This window comes from Lepidochelys kempii, chromosome 2, assembly GCF_965140285.1.
Source record: "Lepidochelys kempii isolate rLepKem1 chromosome 2, rLepKem1.hap1, whole genome shotgun sequence".
NCBI lineage: Eukaryota > Metazoa > Chordata > Testudines > Cheloniidae > Lepidochelys > Lepidochelys kempii.
In genome coordinates this window covers 66,400,919-66,428,019 of record NC_136381.1, presented here as the reverse complement: position 1 = coordinate 66,428,019, position 27,101 = coordinate 66,400,919, and the positions used below count along the sequence as shown (strand labels likewise).

At 40.4% G+C, this 27,101-nt stretch overlaps 1 protein-coding gene across 2 annotated transcripts in view; it reads right to left on the bottom strand.

Moving 5' to 3' along the window:
* TOX (thymocyte selection associated high mobility group box) overlaps positions 1 to 27,101 on the bottom strand; it is a 277,463-nt gene that overhangs the window by 129,669 nt on the left and 120,693 nt on the right. For both annotated transcript variants that reach the window (XM_073331081.2, XM_073331082.2), the window contains exon 2: positions 11,496 to 11,561. In XM_073331081.2, the coding sequence (XP_073187182.1) occupies positions 11,496 to 11,561 (66 nt within the window). The remainder of the gene's footprint in view (positions 1 to 11,495; positions 11,562 to 27,101) is intronic.

Here is a 27,101-nt window from a genome sequence, read left to right as displayed (position 1 = left end):
AGGTGATAAGTCTCCTTCACTCTGCTAGGCAAAGCAGCACCAACAAATTGCCTTCCTCTTAACTTTCCAACAAGAAACAGCAGCAGTGTGTCTTTTCATCTCCTCACCACAAAACTGCAAGGGGACTTCAGCACTGGGTCTGCTTTTCTCCCTATGGCCATGGGATGGTGAAGTTGTTTATCAGCTGTTGAGCACTGGGGAGAGTTCCTAAATCTTTATTACATCCAGGGAGAGACTTCTTTATGAACACCATTAAACGCCATTGGAATGCATTGAACAGATCAAGGCTTTGCTTCTATTTCATCATAAAGGGGATTTTCATCACATCTGAATTTATTATAAACAGGTTTGGGAGTATTTAAAGTTGATTTGGTCAATAATGGGAACCTTAGAACAGAAACACCTTGAATTTTAGGTGGGTGGTGTTGAACCTACACATACTGTTTTGGTCCCAGAATAGATCTCAAATCAGATGGAGTCTGCACTCTATGGTTCTAGTTTCATGTTTGTGAAATCTCACAAGAAGTTATTTTTGTGACATTTTAGCTGATCTCATGATACTGATACCATCTTGGCCTGCAATTTCATGAGAATAGCTTGCAAGATTTTGGCACAATTGAACCCAAACCTTAACCCTGATTCAGCTGCCAACCTAAACCCAAGCTTTTGCTTAAATCAGCATTCAGATCTGAACACCAAGCCAACCTGGCTTCTTTCTCATTTAAATTTCTCTTTTGTGCCAATTAGCCTTGTCAAACCCTGCACCAATTTTATGGATTTTAATTGTGCTAAATTCTGGAAAGGAGGCAAAAATTATGTTTTTGCAGGTCAAATGCACAAACACCAAACTATTTTTTGTGTGGATTATTAGTCAAATTCAAGTGCAGTGATTCTTGTCATCGATAGGAATCCTTTCAGTATGTGGCAAAACCAGGCCAATACATTTTATTTCCATTCTCTCACACACACTTGTGTCCTCTGATTGTAACAGGAGTGATATGTGAAATGGCTGTACGACCTGACTATAATAATTAAGGGAGAGGGTATAAGAACAAAAAAACACCTACATTACCAATGGTGATGATGACTGCAAATCAGAAAGCAAACCATATTTATGATTGTATTGAATGTTCTGCATCAATGGTTAAAAAGCAAATGGAGAAAGACAAATGAAAGCAAAAGACATTTTAAACAGAGTGACCACAGGAGGCAGCAAACATCCAAACATCCAACACAAGCCCTCTGTGGAAAGAGAAGAACCATTACTATATAAGAATGCAGAAGATATCGTTGACCAGGTAAGTTTAACGGATGTGCTGGATGGCTGCATCACTCATGCATGCACTCAACAAAATATGGTATTATCTATAAATCCTTAAAAATATGGTCTTCTCACATGCATACACAATTTAAATAAAAATGAATGATATTTCTAATAATATGGAGTGTGCCTTAATTTCTCATTTACAGTAAGGCTTCTCCATCTGAACTGTGGAAAAATGCCAGGTTTTAAAAGGTAGATGCTTCAGGATGTCTCCTCTTTTATTACTGAACACATTGTTACATAACTCAAATAGTTATGAATTGAAAGTAATGTAAAACAGCATGCTCAGTAGAGGAGGAAAAACAATAATTTACTTTATACACATCTGAAAGTTAGGATGATGCCTTTGACAGTGATATTTCCATGAATATAAACAGGATCAACTTATCTCTAATTTCTTAATGGAGGACCTTCAGAAGTAAGTGTGTTTCAGCTTTTTTTGTCTCTGCATGAACAAAAGTTGATAGCTTGAGACTATAATGCATTACTGTGGAAACCTTCGGTCTCTTACATAAATCATCTTAACACTCAGCAAGAATTGTCCAACAATGCCATTGATATGTTCAAGTCAATGATCCTGCAAACATTTTTTTTATGTTTCTTCATATGTTAGACATAAGCAGTAAATCATATTCATTTAAAACACACAATATACTAATTTATCAAGCAACAGCTATCAAAAACATATTACTGGGGAAGGTACAATTTTTTTTTTACCCATTGTGTTAATCAATTTCCCTAATTTACATTAGGTAAAGGGCAACGCCTCAAGCAAAACATTAATTTTCCAGCATGAGATGAATTCCATTTTCAATAAGAAGGAGAATATGCTGACAATGATACAATTGATTTAAAATAAGCACAATTTCAAAGTCAACAGAATTATGAAAAGGAACACTGCTTTTTCAAATGAAACATTCCACTCCTGAGAGTCTCTTTTCATTGTTTAATTCAATTTTAAATATCATGCTATACAAGTTTGTTTGAAAACAAATGTGCTTTATTTATGAACAACATTTTACATTTAAATGCATTAATAGGTGACAATGAGCTATAAAAAACTATAGCTATAGAAAACTATAAAAGATTACAAGACTTGAGCTGTAGAGATACCATAACCTACTAAAAGCTCCAAGGCTTCACCCTTCCCTACAAAGAGGTAACTTCCTATTCAGAAAGTTTATATCAGTCCATTAGAAAAGTACAGGTTTTTGTTACAATTATCAAACAGGTCAAGACAGGAAGAGTTTAAGGCAACCCAGGGCCATAGGCACAAATGGGGACTCCCTCGGCCCTGACACCATGACCTTCCAGGCCCACCTCCAACATAGTTCTTCCCCACAACCTTGGTGTGGCAGTGGTGGCACAAGCCATTCACTCATGAGCTGTCTGCTTGGCTGTGAAGAGGGCCGACCACTGCTCCTCTTTGGGTAGGCTGGGGTCTGTCCTGAAGAGGAAGGGACTCATTCCCCACCCACCCCTCTGCCTGTGGGAGCCCCTACTGTCAGTATCCCAGCAGGGCAAAAACGAGGTATCTGAGTGAGCACCCTCCAAATACACAAAGTGTCTGTTTCGGTGGTGGTGGAACTTCAGAGCAATGGATTATTGGGTTGTTAACAACAGAAGAGGGATATGACAGTTCACAACTCTCCAAGCTATTGTTTCGGGCTGCCTACAGACTCAGGCAAACAATGCTACATCAGATACACTAAGGCCGCATTTCCAAGATTTTATTTAAGAGCTAGGTCTGGGAGTTTTTTAAATGAAAACTGGATTCTGAAGTCAGTGTGGGATTCAAGAAGCTGGGTCCAGAGGCATGTGCCTGTAATCCCTGTGCTGTAATCTGGCTCTTATATTAGAAGATATATTTCTCTACAGTGGTCACTTGCATTTACTGCATTTCTTTTTTCTTTGTAGATTTAATATTTTTTAAAGAAACTGAGTAAAATTCCAGTTTTAAAAGAGTTTGTAAATGTTTTTAAAGATCCTCTGAGGAAAATGTACCCAAATTAGGCTTGAAACAAAGCACCACAGAATAAAATTGAACACATTCAGCACCCAAAGATTTTAACTAACTTTTTTTAAAATCCTGTTTTCACAAATCTTACTGCTTGAAAATGTATATGATACACCACATTTAACCTGTCAGAAGCCTCATTAGCATCATTGACTCTAAACTGGCAATCAAGATGGTGTGCTTTTCAGGTGTTTACATTTTCAAAATGCTCTTAAAATAGCACTACTATAGATTTACATGTAAGTACTTCCACTTACTGGGCAAAAACTCAGTTTAAATTTCCATATCCTCATTGAATTCCCTTAGACCTCAATCACTTAAAGTTGTGATAATGCTGTGTATAGGCCACAGAATGCAGAAGGATAGAGACCCCCTCCCTTTCTATTAAAAAGGCTGAAGGACGGTGGAAAGTCTCCCAATATTTTTGGAAGGAGGCTGAGCCAATCTAGTATCCTCCCTCTCCCCCAACTGTGTAGAAAACTCTATATACAATGTCTGACATTCTGTGGTGTATGCATGGAAAGAAGGGTTAATGAAGAAGGCTGGAAATAGGCAGAACTGAAACATAGCTGCTCTTCATAACTCTTTTTGGATTTCTCCTCCCACCCCGCCCTCATCCAAACACAGAGAAACACCCACGGGACTTAAAACTGATATGAATATTTCTTATTCATACTAGTAGTCCCATTGACTTCAAGGACCTGATCCTGAACAGTAGTTAATGGGACTCCATATGGGCCCAAGATTCTGTGGTAACCGGTTCCAACGAAGGATCAGGGCACACGTGAGCAAGGATTATTCATATGAGTAAGGCTTGCAGTAGCAGGCCTTCTGTTAATAAAGTAGTGTGTAATGTAAGCAGTGAGAATTCTGAGAATTAAACTTGCAATAAGCCCAATTGTACTTATATTGTACCAGCTATCAGTAGCTATAGTTGCTATTAAGACATTTTTATAAACTGCAAGAAATATGTGAGCTATTACAAGATATAATTCTGAAAAACAGACTTCTATGAAACAAGCCAATTTAAGACGAAAACAACATAAACAATAGTAACTTGTGTGCTCAAGTGAAGCATCTTTTTAATTTTGAGTAATGAAGATGTCAAGCCAAATGCTAGAGTAGTTTAACTTAATTAGGTGGCCTATTTTTCCAGGCAGCCTTTCATTTCCCATTGAAAACTCAGCTTGTATGCAAGGCAACAAGAGCAATTTTGTCTGTAATGAATACCTCTGGGACTCCACAGAGTAATCATTTGAATGTTACATTGAAGACTGGTTTGAGTAACTAGTTTGGGCTTGTTGAGATACCAGACTTTGTAAGACTAACTAGATTAATCAAAGCATGCCATCTTATCGTTTTATTAGGTCAGAGGTCAATAGGTCAAACTGACTTCACTGCTGTAGCCTTTGCCAAAAGGGACAGTCTAATAGTAATTGGTCTAATTTGTAGTTCAAATTCATGTAATCCTCAGACATTTTATGGACCAAAAAAGTTCATTTTATATGAAGCTCTGCTGAAAGATATTGCCTTTAACATTTCCCATGGTTATTTCTCATAATTCATGTATGCTACTGTCCTGGAGAGAGAATATCCTGGAAAGGAAACTACATAACTAAAATATATGATGTCTGTAATTTGTTTTCACATATTAAAAACGTTGTACATGAAGAAGTACAGGACAATTTAAAGAATATCTCACACTGGTTGTCCATTAAACAGAAAATTGTTCTAGTGTTGTGTATAGAAAAAAAGCAGTAAAATTACTGTTATGATATGGGAAGAAATATACCCAGCACTCAGATTGAAAATACATCATTTGATAATTGATTTTCTGTTTATCTTTTTCATGGTAAAATAATGGCTTTTGTTATTTTTACTTTGTTATTTAGAGAGGGCCTATCAATGGAGCTGCAAAAGGTCTCCTCCTAAGTTACACCATTTTAGTTGTTTCTCTCCTGATGCTAATTCTTAAGAAAAATACTTATGATTTATACACAGAATAATTGTTTATACAGTGTGATCAAATCTCATAATTGTATCAATAATCTCACAATATTTTGTGTTTATTCTTAAAGTCCCAGCTACTGGAATCAGGTGATTACATCAAAATCAGCTTTCTTAAAAAAAAAAAAAGTTTCTAGCCCTCAGGGTTGGAAAAAAACAAAACAAAACAAAAATGACCCTAAAGGCTTGAAGGCAGAAGGCAAATAAAAGGTGTTACGTTTAAAATTTAATGACGTTTTTATCCAACCTCAAGATTTTGGGGGGGCCCAATTCATGATTTTTGAAGGCTTGGGACTGGCAATACTGTTTATACTATTGTAATTAAGGTGTATTTACATAATTTCCTCAGGGAAGGGACTTTGGCCTGATCCGTGAAGGTACCTATGAACTTAGCCCCCAGATTTAGATGCCTAAGTCCCACTTTTAGGTGCCACTGTGATCCGCAAAACCCCTGCTCAGCAGCCACTGAACCCTGTAGGCACCTAAACTCACTGCCGACGTTTTTGCACTAAAATTGCCTTAAGTTCTTAAGTTTCTACATCTGGGTATGCAGGGCAATCCAATAGGCATGCTCAGATGCCACGTAACTCCACAGAAAACAGTTGGGGCAGAGGGAGAGGTGGAAGAAGAAGTAGGAATCTTGTAACCTTTAGCCCAGTTGTATGGTATATGGGAGACCACCTGTTCAAATCCACCCTCTGCTTTATGAGAAGGGATCTGAACAGAGATCAGGTGAGTGCCCTGAACTATAGAGGGATTCTCACTCTCTTTCTCTGGCCCAATTAATATGTAATTATTTAATTACTTGGAACACCTTCAATAGGAGAGATTGAGGGAGATCCTCATAAGAATATGCCATAGTCCACCCAGCAATCTGGATTTAGGGTCCTGTCTCCATCAGATGGGTGGGACTTAGGACACACCCCTCTCCTCAAAAACTCCCATTGGCTAGCTTAGGTGGGAAGCTGCCTAGCGTGCTGGCTTTGTGGATCCCATTTTAAGGTCTGGTCTATACTTGGGGGGGGGGGGGGGAGGCGAGCTAAGTAGGTCTAAGTTACGCAACTTCAGCTATGAAAATAGCGTAGCTGAAGTCAAGTACTTAGAGCTACTTATCCCGGTGTCTTCATTGTGGTAGGTCGACTGCTGATGCTCCCCCATCGACTCCCCCTACGGTTCTCGCTCCAGTGGAATACTAGAGGCGATAAATCGACCCCAGCTGGATCGATCGCTCCGGAGGTTAGTGTAGACGTGCCCTAAAAGATACCCATCTCTCTCCATGCATTGTGTAGGCAGCCTAGGCACTTAACCCAGGCTTTGCGTATCACAGTGTTGTTCCAGTGATTTTTAGGTGCCTAAAAGTTAGGCATCATGACACTCAACATTGGAACACCTAAGAACCTTTATGGATCCAGGCCTTTGCCTTCTTTGGTGTTTGTACAGAACAAGGTATGCTGAGGGCACTAATCAAAAGAAATAATAAGTAATAACATATATAAATATAATATGTGCTTTTTTAAACAAAACAGGATCATTTACATTGTCTTCTGGCACAGAACTCTGAACCCATTTATTTCTACATATAATTTGATTCAAATCATTTCAGTAGAACAGGGGGAAAGAAATATTTTGGCTGAATTATGCCCTTTCTGTGGTATTTGAAAAAGCCCTTAATTTGAAGACCAATAGTCCATAATTTATTCTAGTCACTTTAGTTATTTTAAGAAACCTGAGGTATTCAAATATGGAAAAAATTCTAAGGGCAAAATTCTATCCTTGAATGCACATATAGTGCATACATCTCCTACATCCTTCAATGGGGGCTCTACACAGGGATCCAAAGGTAGATTTTGTCCCCAAGCACATACAAGTGTTCTTTTCAGAGCTATTCTGGTTTCCAGCTTTTTAAATGTGTGAGCTATTTTTTTTTAAAATCACTAAAAAAATCTCTAAAATAATACTGTCTAGCCCCTAAAATCAAAACTACACTTTTTCTGTTCTTTTAAACACAGTTGTTGATGCACCATCAGCTATAGCATTAACAGGATTATCTTAATGTTCTGAGGATCTTGTGATGAACAACCATACCTCATGTGGGGACCTAAAATGGTGCCCTGAAAACCTAGCCCTCCACAGGATAGGAGTGGCAAACATATAATTTCACCAGTCTTCCTGCCCACAACTACCTAACCCTATTATCCAACCCAACTTCCCTTACTCTAAACTACGTTGCAACAAGTGACTTACTAGCTCCCCCTAGGGGAAGTTAGGGAGAACAGAAGGAAATAAGAAGTAATGGGTAAGTCTACAGCTGTGTGTTAGGCCACTGGTGAACCAAAATAACTTTTTATTATGATGACCAATGTTGTCCATTATTTCCTTGCACTCCCCCAGTCCGTGTGTAGCCATCTGTTGTCTCTTGTCTAATACTTAGATTGTGAGCTCTCTGAGGCAGGTCAGTGTTCTGTTTGTACAGTGCCCAGCACAATGGGGCCCTGATCCATGACTAGGACTCCAAGGTGTTACTGTAATATCAAGAATACACATTAATAATAATATAGCAGGAAGGGGCATGGGAAGTTTTTATTAACACACAAACAGGATCAGTCTATCTATTGTACATCTAAAGTACCTATCACTATTGGTTTTAGCAAAGATTAGACTGTCTCTGCACTGGGCCAAACACTGCTGATGGAGTTTAGGCACCTACAGGGTTCAGTGTAAACACAAAACATAGTGAGATTATTGATCCAATTATGAGATTTGATCACACTGTATAAACAATTATTCTGTGTATAAATCATAAGTATTTTTCTTAAGAATTAGCATCAGGAGAGAAGCAACTAAAATGGTGTAACTTAGGAGGAGACCTTTTGCAGCTCCATTGATAGGCCCTCTCTAAATAATAAAGTAAAAATAACAATTTTACCATGAAAAAGATAAACAGAAAATCAGACCCAGTATATAGGAGAGGGATCCACTCACACTCTGCCAATAAGAGTTATGGAACTGCTGAGATGGGGAACAGGAATGATTTCCCAATGCAGCCAATAATTCCTCACTGGATTTGGTCCTCTCTTTTCTTCCCATTGGGGCTGTGGAGGTTAATGCAGCCACAAGTCACAAACTATACTACTTGGGAGAGAAGCTGGGATTTGGCAGCTGTGTGTAGTCTATACAGCTGCCCCCTTTACCATTCATGTCCATGGAACCCAGGCAAACTACAAAGGCTCAGAGGGCTCTGTGCAATGGAGTTTTATATAATATTATGTATTGTGTCTGGAAAGAAATTATGTAATTTTATATTGTGCTGTATTTGACTCACAAATTATATGAGGAGGGCTTATATGATGAACAATTTGTCTCCATGATTCCAATTACATGCATAGAACACAATATGCTAGTAAGAATTTGCTGTGCAGGGCAGTTAGCATAGCTTTGTTTTAAAATGGTAAATATTCTCAGACTGAAGTGCAATTAGCAATGAAAATGTCATGTAGCTTTATTATATGTTTGCTAGTATGGACGGTATAACTCATTTAGAAGCTGCTTGCAATGTGCAATCCTACACTGAGTATATCATAACCAAAAATACAATACTTACATACATATATAAAATATATCCAGAGATAGCAGTGCCAAACAGCCGTTTTGGGACAGTCTAAAAGAATATCATTAATTTTCACTCTATACTTACACTTCTGGCTCAGTTCCAACACTGGCTTTCTGTAAAAATCATTTCAAGTATAGAATTATGTTGTTTGCTTGCAGCAACATCACAGGAACAGTAGTGAGCCATATGTTACTACTTAGCAACTTAGTCTATAAGTCCCAAAGCATGTACTGATTTGAAAATTGAACAGAAATGATAATTGTTGAGTGATGCTGTGAGGCAAGTTGTCTTGGATTACCAGGCTATGCAGATGTTTGATGTTACGTAGAAAAAGAAACAAAACTGTATTTTTCCTGTTTGATGGCTGGATTTTTATTATGTTAGCCTAAAGGGGATAAATTGATTAAAAACCCTTACAATAACACAAGGTGATGTTTCCCTGAATATGAACACATTCCAGTAAACAAAAGGAATTTAGAGTGCAAAGTTCAGCTTTCCAAGATCATTCATCACAATTTTGATGTCTAAACTTTATTTCACTCTGCAATACATACTATCATCTGAATTCTTTGAGGTATTGGGTTTCAGGAAATATTAGAGAGCAAAGTTAAAATATGAAAAGATAATTATCTAGTTACCATTCATAGTTTCATAATTAAATTATAGAAATGTCATGTTTGTTTGATAAGATTTTTTTGTGGAAGATCAGATGACTGGAACAGAAACAAAGCACCTAGTAAACACATTCTGAAGCTTCATAAAAGATTAAAACTAGTACTGTTATTTTTAAACACTTCAGTTTAAATTATCCAAACTATTCACACACAAAGTATATAAATATCAACAGAAGAAAATCATTCTAATGTATAATGTGAATTTGCAATCCTTTATTCAAAACTATATAAGACAGACGATGCTCTGAAAGGTAGCAGCTGCTTTATAACAGCAATCATTCACAGAGTTTGTATTTCTACTGTTTCAAACAAATTCAATTAGCCCTTGCACTTCAAAACCCTTAAGGCATAAATGAGATGCTACTAGGTTGCTTTAATCTAATAGTAATACTAAACTTGTCAGTACAGTTTTTGGATTAATGGTTAGAAAAAAATTAGTAATATAATTTTTCATTTTTTAATCAAACAATTCTATTCAAAACTACCTCTGGATCTTGGAGGGTTCTTTGCTGAATGAGTTCAATCATACAAGAATCTTAAATTTAAAGTTCAGTCTTCCAAAAGCATTCTTACAGTAACTTCAACAGCAGACAGGGAGGTAATGTGGTGGGAACATTCACATTTTAAAGACTGGCTTTTTGACTGACAATATAGCTCAGCTCACATAAAAGATAGTTAAAGAATGAAAGAGAATAAACCTATAAATTAAATTTGAGTAGATAAGCATGACTATCTAAAAACACTACTTTATAAAGATATTTAGCTCTCAGTATCATGTCAGTTTCCAAGACTGTTCATTCAACCTTGGGATTATACCCATCTATCTGATAACTCATGTGCAGACAGGATGCAAACAAACTAATTTCCCACTTAACAAGATACCTCCATGTAAGCCCATAGTTTTCGTCATGCAGAGGAGTATCAGACTGTCCACTATTTGAGATGGGTACTGGGCTACATGAACCACTATCCTGATTCTTTATAGCATTCCTATGACCCCAGCTTAAATAATGGGCCTGTGCCGCTGTCACTATGATTCACTGACACAGAACTGAAAATGACTGAAATATATGGAATGTAACAACCGAATCAGAATTCAAATTCTCCCTCAGCATATGGCTGCATTCACTCACGCACAGGTTGTTTTGCTTTTGTTTTTAAAAAGCTACGGCAATCCTTCAGTTTTACAAGTCTAAAATAAATTAAAATGAAAGTAACTTAGATGAAAAAAATTTCAACATGTGGGCATATGCCTCATTTTAATGGGTTCTGATAATTTACAAATTGTTCCTTGCAAATTCTCCATAAAAAGGACTCAAAATATTTTGGAACAACGTAGACCATATTATACTCTTTTGACTGCAAGATAAACCTCAGCACTAGATTTTGAGAGACTCGTTATGCTAACACTAATGGTGCAACCTTGGCAACATTCCTCAGCCATACGATTTCTGTTAAAAATGCAATTCTTCATCTACAACTGGGCTAAGAGTGATAATTAAAGCTATTTGTGATAGCGTAGCTTATAATGATTAACTTGTCTGCAGTCAGATAAACAAATAACCTGCACCTGTAAAGACTTTATTTCCTGAAGGTAAAACAACTGTTTAGGAAAGATCATGCTGGCAAAACAGCTGCTTGCATTCTGGAGAGGAAACAAGGTAGTATCTTTCAACAAATGCCAACTCTGGTGTTTTATCAGCTCTATCTCATTAACTGGAAAGAAGGCTTAAATGCTTTGTTTATAAATTATGATTATTCCTGATTGCAGCAGTTACTGATAGTGCCACTCATTTGCAATGCAACTCTTTGGATTTGTTTAATTACAATTTGAAACAAGGCAGAGAAGATTAATTAACCCACCTGGCTTGCTGGCACATAGTCCTGGCTCGGCTCTGTCATACTCATATACATGTTGTCCCCGTCAAACTGCGAATAAAATAATAGTAAACATTCAGCAATCTTGAATGTTTTTCAGCATCAACTGGAAAACAGTAACCATAAAATAATATTATAGCCCAGTTTGGAAGACTTGTAATTGCATGTGTGCATCTTGTCTTTGATGTTCCTGTTGTCATCCTTATTGACCCTGGATGTCAGTGATTTGGAGTAATTAGTGCTCTAGTAATTACAGCAAGCAAGCAAGCAATGAATGGTTTCCTTTCATCTGCAATCTGTTTTAAAACAAAATGGCTCATTTTGTGCACCATGTATACATTCTGCTGTTGGTTGCAATGAAGTACTAAGTGAATTGCACAGTTGCTGACAAGAGGAAGATGGTAATGGAAAATGTACTAAAATGCATCTTAATGGATTCTAACTTTACATTTTGATCAAGAACAAGTTTGGAGTTTCGAAACAAATTAAAATCCACCTTATTGAAATGTCTCCAAATCAGAAATTAAGAAGATTCTTAGACAAATTTCAGGCATTTGAACATCTGAAATACAGAACTTACAAAACTGGTGGCATAAGTGGACAGTGTGCTTGATGTGTAAATAAAATGAATACGAACAAACATAACTGTGAAATTACCCTTCAGTAAACTATAACAAATAAAATGAATGGAATTTGTGGGCAAACTGATTTTTCTTCTTTTAAAAATAGAATTAGATGTAACAAAAACAAGACTCAGAGAAGCTGATTAGGAAGGGAAGGACTACATAGAATGAAACAGCTAGAATATAAGGCTGGTCAGGTATCACCACAAAAAAGCATGAGACTACTTGTTTTGTACCATGTAATCTGGACACTGTGCCCACAGAACTCTCTTCATACTCTTTCAAATGTCTGTGACAAGTTTACAGTGTAGGTAATTATAGTCGTAGTATGCAATCTAGAGTTAAGAGAAACTTTCCAAGACTTTGGAATAGAGATGAAGAGCTGCAGGAATGCTCATCCCTCAATCATCAACTGAGAATTTCCAGCTGTTATTAGGTCTGTTTGAAATAACTTTCACCTGACCCCATCTGTGCATACTCAGAGTGACATATTTTGGAAGTGGGCCATTATTTTGATAATGTGGCAAAAAAGAGTGGCAAGTTACATAAGGCGGGATTTTTTTAAAAATGTTCAGCCTTGATCTTACCCTATTCCTACTGAAGTCAGTAGGATCTACTCATTAACTTCTGTGAGAGCAGAGTGGGCCAACACTGACCATTTTTGAAAATCCTACCTGTAATACACAATACATCCACAAGGTCATAGAGAGGTATCCTGAACAACATATCTGTGGTCTCATAGAAAGCAAAGACTCCAGTACAAAAATGCTCCAGGAAATATAACATCCAAAGCTTTACTGTAATTGTGAGCTAACTGAGTTGTTCGTAAGTATTCAAAGAATAGTTAGGACAAAAACTTTTCAGCCTACGGTTTGTTTGCAAACTGTTCCCTTCAACTAATCACTAGTCATTCACAGTGTGCAATTGATCAGTGATATGGAGGTGTTTCTGCTGGATTGGGTGGATGAAACCTTTAATGCTAGAGAACAACAAATGAAAAATAGAAAATTTTTAAAATAGTGCGTAACATGCTGGGTTGAATTTTCAGATGAATATTCCTGAAACTTCATAAAATTTCTAAATGTTTCGGGACTTATCATCATTCTCCACAAACATGTAGGAATTTTTGAATATTCACAAATACAAATAATAGAAAACAATAGCTGGAGTTTTTATTGGCAAAAATATTTATGATTTTTAAAAATATATTTGGCCCACTCTGCGTGCTGGACATATGTGTAGTATACAGCTCAATATATCCAGAGTCTCACAAGAGGAGTTCTTTTGCAGCACATCTGTTATAGAACACATCTGACGCACATGCTACAGCACAGTCTAACAGTATAGAAGCAGACTGAGTATGTGCCCATACTTACAACTAATCAGAAATACAAAGGAGTACCCAACAGCTGACAGATTAATGGCTTGAGCACGTGCCCAGAAAATGCCACTACCAAATACAGTTTTACCAGATGGGCCCATTTTACTGATGAAAAGTTTGATCCTGCAGGATCCTACCCTACAATACTGAGGGACTTCATTACCCTCTCACTTTCATAGGAATTGAGGGTGCTCAGTAAGTTGCAGGACAGAGTCGTAACTCCATGGAAATCAACATTAACTTTAACATTACATAACTTCACCATGTGTACTATGTACTATTTACATGTACTATTTTATAGCTCATGGATATCTCATATGCATGAAAGTATGCATACATGTATAAACACACACATCCTTCACCAGCACAGCTTAACTCAGAAAGTGTCCTACTTTTATCTAGCTGTACAGCTGGATTGACTAGGCACAAGGAGTCAAGTGACTTGTCCAAGGTCACACAGTGAGTCAACAGATAAGCTAAAATGTGACCCAAAGACCCTTCAGAATACAAGATCTTTATTCCCGCTTGACCAAAATGGCCTTGTTTTACATATCACACTAAATCTACAAGAACTTTTCCTAAACTTCTCTGCCTTCTTTCACTTATGACGTAACTGCTGTGATTTTATTGCAAATGTGCATACTGTGAAGACCCAAAAGCACCATTCAGAATCTGGATATTTTTGTCCAGATATAACATGAAAAGCAAAGGAAGGCAGTTAACTGAGTCAGCTTTTAGGCAATCTATATGTGAGACATATTTATTATGTAACATTTCATCTAGGATTTATACTTGGCTCTGAAATCCATTGGTACTATTAAGGGAAGATTTCAAAACCATTAATTTTAATTTGTTAAAAGTGAATACTAATACAATATCTGATGTAAAATAACAGCTACTCCTCACATTTCTTTTCATATTAAAGTGGTACTGCATGAGACGTTTGGGTAAGAGCAAACTAAGAACACCATATCATGCTACTATGAAACACTACGTCACCTAAAACAGTAACTAATATATTAGGGAAGCGCATCAAGATTTTTATTTAAATGATTATAAAATAAAACATACATATAACTTCCTTCCCAGTTATCACAATGAGATGGTCAGCTGGAATTTCCGTTGTACAGTACAGAAGGTAGCTTCTTTTCAGACACATATGGCATAATATTCAAAGTATCTGACTGCTGTTATGAAATGCAATTTGTATACAAGTTGGGAACCCAATTACACCTGTGCATTAACTGGGCATTACTGATAGAAGAATGACATCAAGGAGAGCCATTTGGAACCTTCTACTTATGTCCAGAGTCCTAACGCTATTTTACATGCTAATTATGAAGTAGTGAGAGTCAGAGTCATATTATTATTCATTATTTATACAGGGCCTTAAATGTACACCAGTTTTTTGTGTAGAAAAAACTGGGTCTCAAACGCATTGTAATCAAACTAGCAAAAAAACAATACAGAGCAACAGTAACTGATGAGACATTGTTGATGAGGGCACCAACCTAGGGCACCAACCTAAGACACCAATGCAAGAAGGCTTCATCAAAGAAGTTAACTTTACAGAGGAATTTGGAGGAAAAGAAAGAAGGTTCATGGGATATAAGAAATTGGAAGAAGCTGCAAATAAATACACAGTAGCAGCAGGGCTGGTTTCTGGAGCAAATGATCAGGATGGTCACCTGGGGTGCCAACTGCTGGCGCTGCCAAATTGATATCCAGGGGATGGGAGTGGGGAGGTGCCAAATTGAGGTTGTTGGGGTTTTCTGGGGAGGGAAGGCCAAAAACATTTTCCACCCTGGGCAATAAAATGCCTAGGGCCAACCATGGGTAGAAGGAAACAAAGTATGAGGCCAGTAATGGAAAAAGAAGACAAAGGGAATGTACGCAGCAAGGTTTGCAAACTGTGGGAAGACGGGATCAGGTTGGGTCCCTTTCAGGATGTTGGAGAATGGATTAAAAAGCTAACCTGGGAGTTGTACTCGTGCCTCAGATGCAGTTCAACACCACTCGCAGGACATTTGTGGGAAGTGTTGGCAACATACCCATTCTCATTCATTCCCCACCAGAAAAGCCTGGAAATTGTTCCAGATGCTCGATGGTAATAGCGAGAGGATTAAACCAAGGTGTATACAAGAGGCAGGAACATTACTGCTTGGGGCAATCGATACAGGTGAGAAACCAAGCTTCCCGGAGTCCCCTGCTGGGACAGGGGAGGGTGTTGGTATTCTTACCTGAGTGCAGTTCCTGGACCCTGCTCAAGGGATTCAGTCTTCCACATTTACCCTCAGCTAGTAAGTGTCTGTTGCATTTAACACTCTATCCCTCTCCCGCAACCCACACTGGCTGTTGGAAGAGAGAAGAAGCTTTCTCCCTGTGTCGCCCCACACCCCCATCTCAGAGCCTATTGGCTGCTACGGGGGTGGGGGTTTTCTTTGCTACTTCACACCTCTGCCTCTCTCCTCATTTTGTGATTCCTCTGCTGCAAGAGGGTGGGAGTGATTCTGTTACTCATTTCAGCCCTCATTTTTGGCTTCCTCCTCAGTGAATAGCCTCTGCGCCTGCCTCTGCCGCTGCTCTTAGCTTTCACAAACAGGAGCAGAATAAACTGAGCTGGTGCTTATTGATTTCACTGCTGCCCAAAAGGAGCTGAAAAACAGCAGTAAAAACTGGCAAGGCTGCTGCTGTTCTTGTTATTTGTATCATGATCGTGCCTAGATGCCCTAACTAGGATCCGGGCCCCATTGTGTTAGGGGCAGTACAAACACTAAGAGATACCCCTGCCCCGAAAAGCTTACAATGTAAATAGACAAGACACACAAAGGATGAAAGGAAGGAAGTGTTGTTATACCCATTTTACAAATGAGTTACCCAGGCAGAGAGACTAAAAGGAAAGGGGCATAGAGAAGATCCCTTGTAGATTATAGCTATTGTATGTTAGTAAATTCAGGTATTATGTGAAAGCCTCTGGACCTGGTGTCTTGACTTCTCCAGAATACATTACAGATTTTCCCAGTCTATGCTTCCAATCATGCTTTCTAAATATGAAACTTCCATCAAAGATTGGAAGTGAATGATTAATTTAAATCTATGCTCAAATTGTACCTTTAAATCACCTTTGTACCTTTAGATCTTTCTTTGACAGAGTGTGAGCACTTTTCATTGTGTTTTTATTTTAAAGCACAATAGTGTAAAACTGCATAAAAGATTATGTATAATCCACTAGTGATTTATACATAATTTTAATATTTGTGGCTTGTAGATTTTGTTGCTAACCTGTATTACCAAAAATCCACTAATCCTGAAAAAGCTTTAAAACTTGGTTTTAAAAAACAAACAAAAAAACCAAATGCAAGCAGTCAGCATTGTTTGAGGATGCTTAATGACAAGCAAGGAGTGACATTCTCTGTTACTAAGAGATGCCATAATGAGACTAAAGCAAAGATGGGATGCAAACAGAAATCATCAAATGATTATGCTAAAGGAAAGGTTGATCTTGTTATGGAAACCATTAAAGATAAAAACAAAATTGCTCTGTAAATGCCACATTATTGCACTGTTGAAAAACCATCCTTATGGTACATTGGTAAAATATTCTAATGGCAGATGTGACAGAGTAGGTAGATATGTCAGTATCAAAGTGTAAACTCCATTTTGAATTATGAACTCCATTTTGTATTATGTGCTGAACACACGTCTGAACTTGCCCAAGACAGGTTATTTTAATGCATTCCAGAGAGGCACCCTACCCAGGAAACCTGTTTGAAATCTCACTGAAGGACTATCACAGTGAAGCCTTTAGAAGGGCAATCTAGGGCCATCAACTGTGACTGTCCTTCAACTACTGCCCCACTCCCCAGGAAAAAAAAATTTCTATAAAGGGGCCTCCAGGAGGAGTGAGCATGACAGGGGGAGTGAACTGGAATGCCCCGGAGGAACAATGGCAAAAGGAGGCAGATATTTAAAAAGGAGATGTAAGAGCAGGACGCTGCTCTGAGCTGTGGGCCAACCATTGTCACACATGTGACATGCAGCAGAAAGAAGGTAACAGATACTTGCCTAGCGTGAACTGCCAACAGACCTTGGACTCTAAAAAAGAGTGAAATCAAAAAGGGAAGGTGCATCTCAGAACTTTAGTTATTTTGCAAAGATCTGTAACTCTCTAATGCTTTTAAGAGTAAAGTCTCTGTGATTAAGAAATTCCTTTGCTAAGCTTGTGTTCCTTGCTTGCCAGCCACACTGTTACACTAGAAGCTTGGACCTCCCACAGCCTTGGTGGAGCTCTGCAGGAGTGTGTGTAAGTGATTAGGTGACGTGGGTCTGAGGCACTGGTTTCAGGGTCTAGAGCATATAGATTGTGGAAGGGTATCCCATGCACCAGGAAAGGGTATCAGACAAGAGGTTAGAGCCTGGCAGTGTGCCCTCTAGACCCTGAGATAGAAACAGTGACCACTCTGTCCAGAACCAGTTGACTTAGAAGCATATGGGACCCAGCAATTGGGTCCACTCACTACAGACTGGTGACCATGCAGAGTGGTACCAAGTCAGGTTGTAACAGCACACATTTTCAAAATCTTTACTAAAAGATAATTTTCAATGCAAACAAATGTTGAAAAAAAAAGTGTTAAAGTCTTCTAAAAGCACACAATTTCTGCCACATCCACTCATAAGATGTATTATCATTTCACAGATGACTTATATAATTGTTCAGATTTTCTTCAGTAGTGTACCTCGACACTATGTACAAGTTCTCCAGGCTTTTTTCCAACTTGTTCCCCAAACTAACTTGCTATTTATTGCTCTCACTATGGCAAGGGTGGCCAACCTGAGCCTGAGAAGGAGCCAAAATTTACCAATGAACATTGCCAAAGAGCCACAGTAATACATCAGCAGCTCCCCATCTGCTACTTCCCTCCAGCCCCCAGCGCCTTCCCCTCCTTCCCCACGCCTCCCGCCCGCTGCAATCAGCTGTTTTGCAGTGCGGAGGAGGCTCTGGTGGGGGGAGGGAGCGAGGGCATGGCAAGTTTGGGGGAAGGGGCTGGGGCCTTGGAGGAAGGCGTGGAGGGGGAGCAGGGTCTGGGGCAGAGCAGGGGATTGAGCAGTGAGCACCCCACAGCACATTGGAAAGTTAGCTCTGTAATTCCAGCCTCGGAGTCAGCGCCTATACAAGGAGCCGCATCTGGCTGCGGAGCCACAGGTTGGCCACCCCTGCACTATGGGAAGGGTGTGGAGCCCAAGCATCTGCTGAGTCCAAAACAAGGAAGTGTACATTTTCAAGCATGCAGATTAAGTATCTAAAATACAATGGTGATTACAACCTGAATGATTGCACTACAGCTTTTATATTTCCAGTACACTTAATAACAGTCAATGTAGAAGTGGACAGAGGGTGTTGTTCTGCCATCCACTTTGAGCATGCATGTGCCAATGCCTGACAGATCCTTGAAGTTTTTAGTCTTCACACAGAGCACTGAGGATGTGTTACTGAGCACAGCAGGCAACTAGAGGTAGGATGATACTGATAGAAGGATGGCAAAGTCCAGACATTGCAGACTGTATCAAAGACAGCACAGGCAAGAATGGGGTACTATATAAGTCTTTTGTGTAAATGTATATAGAAGACAGTGAGCACGCAGGGATGAACTGTGAATTACCTCAGTTGGGTTCCAGCTCCCTTTAACCTTGAATGTTAAATAAAAAAAAGTGCACTGCAGTCTTGATAAACTATTTCTTGCATCTAGAACATCTGTTAAATATGCACACAGAGATTGGCGTGGCAAAGGCTTTTGTTATCATTTTACTTAATACAAACTAGATTATAGATATATCCATCCACTAGAGAGAGACCCGAACCACTGAAACTAGACTTTTTTTCCATAATAATTGAGTAAAACTACTATACTTTGGGGCTTCTGACCTTTTCAAAACCCCAAACACCTGGCCACACCCAGGGTTGGGCCTGATTCTGCCCTACTGAAGTCTGTGGTCGTGAGAGCAGAATCAGAGCCTTACAGAGATAACTTCCCATTTTCACTGTCAGTGTAATTTTTGCGAACATCCATTTCTATCCTCTTTCCTCTGGACCCTTTCTTAAGTGGTAAATTGTGAAAGAAAAGATAGAAAAAAGTTAAAAATCAAAGAGAGAGGTGATGGGCAGTACACACAAGTAACTATGCAAAAAGCACAGCTACTTCTATTAGCTTCCACAGCACTGCTGTGTCACAGCAAAATAGTGGCTCCTTAGACCTTACAGAATGAACTCTGCACAAATTGGAAAAAATTATACCCTTACATGACTTCAATGGGAGCCGGGTGCATGGACCCATTGACAGAATTTGGCCCACTGTGTTATTTATGGAGAAAGCAGGGGATATACAGATCCTGAGGAAAAGCTTAAGAATGCTTCTCAAACTGCTTCTGGTTTATGCATAAGAGAAACACGGAAATAAAGTAGACTAAAACAAAACAGTGCATAAGCAAAACTCAACCATTTTCCGAAACAACCTTCTTATACCATTGAGAGACTTGAGAGGCAAATCAGAAGTAACCACAGTAAGGTAAGCGGAGGGTCCTGCCTACATATTTCGCAGCTACCTGTACAAAAGATGAGAGAAAAGAAAAGTATGGAATTCCTTTAATTCTGATTTTAAGAAACTGAATACAGGCTTGATCATACAAGGTACTGATCATGCCCAATGCAGCCAGGCACTTAAGCACATGCATAACCTTAAGTATGAAAATAACCCTGTTGAAGTGAAAGGGGTTACTCATGTATTTAAAGTCAAGTATGTGCTTTAATGTTAGGATCAGGCCAAAGTGCTCAGAGCTTTGTCAGATCGCACCCTAATTCCATAAATATGTGCAAGGCTTGCAGGCTAGAAAATACCTTAAATTTCTGGTAATCAAATTATTTAGAACACTTGAGTTCATATTTATGTGCAGTGTAATTTTCAAGGGGCTAGATACCTCAAATAATTGGTAATTGATCCTTTCTAGATGGCTGGTTCAAATCTGGCCAGGCTGGTTGTGACCAAAATTAATCACTATCACACAGTTGCTCTAGAATAAGATGTTCACATGGTGAGTTATTCTAGAATAGCTAGTTTGGTAAATTTCCAAGTGTAGACAAGCCTTCAGTCAAACTGTTGGTGGGGTCCCCATCAAAATATAGCACCACAACAAATGACTCCCGTTTGCAGTCTCAGAAAGGATATCAAGAACTAACTGGCATGGAGACTTGACTCATCTCCTCACCAGGGGGGTGTAAGGGTAAGAATTGAGGCACAGAGCTAGGGCAGTGTAGATTAGTTTGGATTGCTGCTGTGTCTATTCTGTGTTATAAAAAGAGGATCATCAAAAGTAAAGCTGGTTCGGAATTTTCCAATTTTTCATTAAAAGTGGGGGGAAATGGTGACTGAAATATTTGCAGGTTTTCATCTATTTGTTTGTTTTTAATATTATTTCAACAGCTCTACTCTTGCACTGAAATCATTTGTACTGCTACTTTTTGAAGAAAATAGTTCAAGGTGTTCTATATGCCTTCTAAGTTGAAATCTGACCTTCAGCGTGGTAGGCCATGTTATGAGTTAAATATCCCATGCCATCTTTTATTTATAATTTGTGATGCTGTGCTCCTATTTGTTATGCCTATAGTTCATTGAGAAGACAGTGACAATACTGTACTTATTCATTTGATGTCTTGTTTTCTCTTTTTTTTTTAAAGATCCCTGCATACAAGTATCTTTCTATTTTCCCTTCGTTTCAGAGGCAGAGTCAAACATCAAGCTCTAGTTTTACCTGTCATCTTTTTCCCAAAATGCTTTAAAGATGACAGATATTCACCTCCTCCTCTTTCCCATCCCCAATAACGGGAGCCTCTCTCACTGCAGCTTATCATTTTTCCAGGTCAGAACACTCTGGACCTATTATAACTGTACATTTCTCACAGTGAATCAGCTCAAACCTGGTGTTATCAGCACCCTGGCTACTAGCTCCCCAAGGGGGCAACCACATGACAAAGAAACATACATATTAGCACTGGAAGGAACCTCCTGAGCAATCAACTCTATCCACTGCATCATCACAGAATAGTTTTCACTCTCCCTAAGGCATTCTCAACGGTTTATTGTCAAGTCTTGCCTTGGATACATCTCCAGAGATGGTGTTTCCACAACCTCCCTTTCATGGCACAATTGTCCATACTGTTCAGAGGTTTTACTGCTTTATCTTAAGACTTTTTTTTTCAGTCCTTTTGGCTACTGAGACTAATGACTCTTCCTCTTAGTAACACACTTGAATGCATTAAACAACAGATGTACTGTCTATCCACACTTCTCTCTCCTCTAGGTGGCCTAGGTTTAATCCCTTTAACCTCCCCTGATAGGTTAGGTTTTCCAAACATTTCCTCATTTGTAACCCCCTAGCGTTCTCTCTAGTTTACTAATGTCTTTTCACAGAATTGTGTCCTGCACAAAATGAATTCAGCATTCCACTGTGGACAAACTAGTGTTCTCAATTATCAAGTCTTCCCTCCCAATATATTTCTCCTTAGCACTATTACCTTGTCAGTGTTCATCTATTCTGTACACTCTTTCTCACCACACAAACAATTTGTAACAAGCTTTGTCTCTACTGGCCCTGACTAGCAGAAACCCCCAAACTTGTCCTTAATCTGGGCGCAATAAGAGTAGTGCAGAATGCTGCTGTGATGCACTCTATATGATTTTATAAAAATATGGTAATGAGTGTGAATATAACATAAGTGGAATATGCTTCATTCAAAAGGTCTCTTGTAAGGTATCACTACAAAGCTTATAATCTACTGAGTGTGGTCATCCTATTTGTATAAATGTATCACTCTTTTATCTGAAACTAGAAATATAAAATATAACTCTGAGGGCCTATTGTAATTATGCAAAGTGTGGGCCATTTATGGTGGTTTGGAATCTTGATGGCTCCCATGAACCAGGACAACTGTCTGTAGATGGCTCTGTTTCACTTGTAAGTCTTCCTGTATACCTGTGTGCTGGCAAGTGGGTAATGAAGTCTTACAGTGACATGTGATCATGTCACCTGAACTGGAATCCATCTTTAACCTGGTGTTTTTCCATTGAGAAGGAGGGGGTGGGAACCCAGAGAGGGACAAAGGATTCCCGCCTTATGCAAAAGATATATAAGTGGGTGGAACAGAACAAAGGAGGCAGCCATCATGAGAAATCTCCTAGCTACCACCTGAGCTGGAACAAGGGCTGTACTAGGGGAAAGGATTGAGTCCAGACTAGAAAGGTGTCCAGTCTGTGAAAGAAACTTATTGAAACATCTCTAAGGGTGAGGTTTTATCTTTATTCAGTTTTTATTACTGTACTAGACTTAGACTTGTATGTTTTGTTTTATTTTGCTTGGTAATTCACTTTGTTCTGTCTGTTACTACTTGGAACCACTTAAATTCTACTTTCTGTATTTAATAAAATCACTTTTTACTTATTAATTAACCCAGAGTATGTATTAATACCTGGGGGGGGAGGCAAACAGCTGTGCATACCTCTCTATCAGTGTTATAGAGGGCGAACAATTTATGAGTTTACCCCGTATAAGCTTTATACAGGGTAAAATGGATTTATTTGGGGTTTGGACCCCATTGGGAGTTGGGCATCTGAGTGTTAAAGACAGGAACACTTCTGTAAGTTGCTTTCAGTTAAGCATACAGCTGTTAGGAGACATGGTTCAGACCTGGGTCTGGGTTTGCAGCAGACTAGCGGTTCTGGCTCAAACCAGGCAGGACACTGAAGTCCTAAGCTGACAGGGCAGGAAAGCAGGAGCAGAATTAGTCTTGGCAATCTGTTGGCAGCCTCCAAGGGGGTTTCTGTGATCCAACTGATCACAGTTGCCACACAAAACCTTGGGTCACATTACCTATATTAAGGAAAAGATTAAGGTCTGAAATCTCTTACTCAAGTTGCAGTTGCAGAAGACCCTAAATTCAAAGGCAAAGTTCTGCTGTTCTGGAAGGGGTAGACCCCAGAAATGACATACAAAAGGTCCCCACTTTCATTACTTCTCATACAAGCTCTGCGGTTAGGGTTGCCAACTTTCTAATCGCACAAAACCAAACACCCTAGCCCCGCTCCTTCCATGAGGCCCTTCCCTCTGCCCCGTTGGCCCCACCCCCTGCTCACTACATTCCCCCTCCCCCACCCTCACTCACTTTCACTGGGCTGGGGCAGGGGGTTGGGGTGCAGGAGAGGGTGAGGGCTCTAACTGGGGGTGTGGGCTCTGGTGTGCAGCCAGAAATGAGGGGTTCAGGGTGTAGAATGGGGCTGTGGGTTAGGCGGGGGTTGGGGTGCAGGAGGAGGTACGGGCTCTCGGCTGGGGCCGGGGATGAGGGCTTTGGGGTACAGGAAGAGCTCCAGGCTGGGTGGTAGGGCCGAGGAATTCAGAGTGTGGGAGGGGGCTGTGGGTTGTGGTAGGGGTTGGGGTGTGCGAGAGGGTACGGGCTCTGGGCTGGGGGTGCAGGCTCTGGGGTGGGGCCAGGGATGAGGGGTTCATGGTGTGGGAGGGAGCTCCAGGTTTGGCAGGGCTCAGTGCTCGGGCAGGGACTTGGGGTGCGGGCTTACCTTGGGCAGCTCCCAGTCAGCAGTGCAGCGGGACTAAGGCAGGCTCCCTGCCTGTCCTGGCTCTGCGCTGCACCCCAGAAGTGGCTGGCAGGTCCAGCTCCTAGGCAGGAGGTCCAGGAGGCTCCATGCACTGCTCTCGCCCACAGGCACCTCCTCCCCTCCCCCGCTCCTATTGGCTGCAGTTCCTGGCCAATGGCAGTGCGGAGCCGGTGCTCGGGGCAGGGCCAGCACGTGGAGCCACATGGCTCCCCCACCTAGGAACCAGATCTTCCGTCTGCTTCCAGGGTGCAGCGCAGAGCCAGGACTGGTGGGGACTAGCCTATCCTAGACCTGCAGCACCGCCGACCGGACTTCTAAAGGCCCAGTCAGCAGTGCTGACCGGAGCTGCCAGGATCCCTTTTTGACCAGGTGTTCTCGTCGAAAAATGAACACCTGGCAACCCTATCCATAGTGGTCTCCTTGCTCGCAGTCTGAGGTAATGTGAGGGCATAATCAGTGAATCTATAACCAAGTGGATTCATCGGCTTAATCCTGGATATATGAATTGCATAGTGGGCCATAGATAATTTTACCAATTTGAAACTGTAGTAACAGCCATACACAAGCTGTGCAGATGCTCTATATCCATCCCCTGATTTGAAGGAGGATTCTGATCCTAAGCCCCCCTTACTCCTTGTCACATACTCTGTGCAGGTGTGGTGTCGAATCTTTGGAATCAGGTGCTGATGGTCTTAGGGGGGCCCAATGCAATAGTGAGTCAGTGGAAATGCAGAAGTGCATCTTAACAGGAATTTACACAAAAAAAGCTACTACATTAATTGCATTAAAATGACAATACGATGCAACTTATTAACCTTACTGTGTTAATTTTATAACAATTGTTAAAGAGCTAATAATACATGTTTAAAATTTAATACAATGTGATTAAATGTAAACTACCTTGATAAAGCTGTTCTTGTAACGTTTTTATGATGTAAAATGGTTTCTTATTAGCTGTGAATACTGCATTTTCCCCACAGTATAAAAATATCTCCTTCTGTTTTACCATATCGCATCATCATTTTTGTTTTAGTTCAGCAATCACAGAACTTAGCCAGATACTTTATCCATTTTATTAATCAATTAAAGTGCTTTATAATACTAATGTCACAGAAATTATGCCTTATCCCTTTTGTGCCCTGTATTATATTCTCTCACCTCTCTGTACAAACTACTGTATTATTAACATACCTTGCTCTTGATCTGATATTCTGCTAAGAAAATTACCATCATCTTCTGTAACTAAGAACATTAAGCAAGTGCACATTAAAGTTGAAATAAGTGGACTGAATAATTTTTTTTAAATGCTCTTTGTGTTGCTGTGGAAGACTGAAATTAAACAAACATTTTTTAAGGTATGGCGCCCAACTCCCCTATGTGCAGCTCCACTCATGGGTCTGCATAAACATGGTTATTGTTTGGTCCCTCATGTACAATATTTATAGTTAATTATTCTTCTAGGGCCAAATTCTACTCCAAATTACAGTGGCATGAATCTGGAATAACACCACTGAAATCAACCTAGTTCTCTATTTCTATGGTCAATTAAAGTAAAAGAGGGAGTAGAGGAAGGCAGGGGGACATGTTCTCCTCTAATCTGCAGACTTCCAATCCCAAGGCAGGCAACAAGGTAGTGTAGGTATATATAAAAACAACATTTGGTCCTCTATATTTTTTCTTTAAAAAGCAAGCATAAAATTTGTTGAATTCAGTGGTGAATGTGCATGTGGAAGTATGCAGAAAAAATATGCCCATGATTAGAATCAAGTTTAGAATGAAACATCTCTTTACACAAATGGTGCCTCATTTACTGTTGTGTTACTCTAGATCAGTGGTCACCAACCCATAGATCACGATCAACTGGCGGATCCCTGGAGCCTCTTCCAGTCGATCGCAATCTCTGGCCGCTTAAAGTCCCACGGCACAGCGGGGCTAAGGTAGGCTCCCTGCCTGACCCAGCCTCACACTGCTCCCGGAAGTAGCCAACGTGCCCCCATGGCTCCTGGGGGTTGGGGGACAGGGGTCTGTGCACGCTGCTCCTGCCTGCAAGTACCGCCCCCACAGCTCCCATTGGCAGGGAATGGGAAACTGCGGCCAATGGGAGTTGCACGGGCAGTGTTTGAAGGCAGGAGCAGCATGCAGAGCCACATGCCTTCCAAGCGGGCCACAAGGGCATGTTGGCTGCTTCCAGGAGCAGTGTGGGGCCAGGGCAGGCAGGTAGCCTGCCTTAGCCCCGCTGCACCACTGATGGGGAGCCATGCGACGTAACTGCCACCCGGCAGGAGCCTGCACCCTGAACCCCTTCCACATCCCAACCCCCAACCCAGAGCCCCCTCCCAGAGCCAGCATCCCAAACCCCCTCCTGTACCCCAACCCCCTACCCTAGCCCTGACCCCCCTCCCAGAGACAGCACCCCATACCCTCTCCTGCACTCCAACACTCTGCCCCGGAGACCCCTCCTGCATCCAAACTCCCTTCCAGGGCTTGCACCCCTCACCCCCTCCTGCACCAGGCTCATCCCAGAGCCCCCTCCCACACTCCAAACCCCTCAGTCCCAGCTCAGAGTCCGCACCCCCTCGCGAACCCCAGCTTCCTGCCCCAGCCAAGTGAAAGTGAGTGAGGTGTGGGAGAGCAAGCCACAGGGGCAGGGGGAATGGAGTGAGCAGGGTGGGGCTTCGGGGAAAGGGCGGGGCCTAGGGGAAGCACCTGGGTTGCACTTAAATTCAAAAAGTGATCTTGTGTATAAAAAGGTTGGAGACCACTGCTCTAGATTTATGCTGGTGTAATTCTGTTGACTTCAAGCATAAAACTGGAGTAGGAGATTAAATTCTACATAGTTGAAATTGAACTTTACTTAGTTGCACTTACTAGCAGTTTACTTCCTTCTGATTTTAAGGAAGGCTGTTAAAAGTGACCATACATTGGTTGT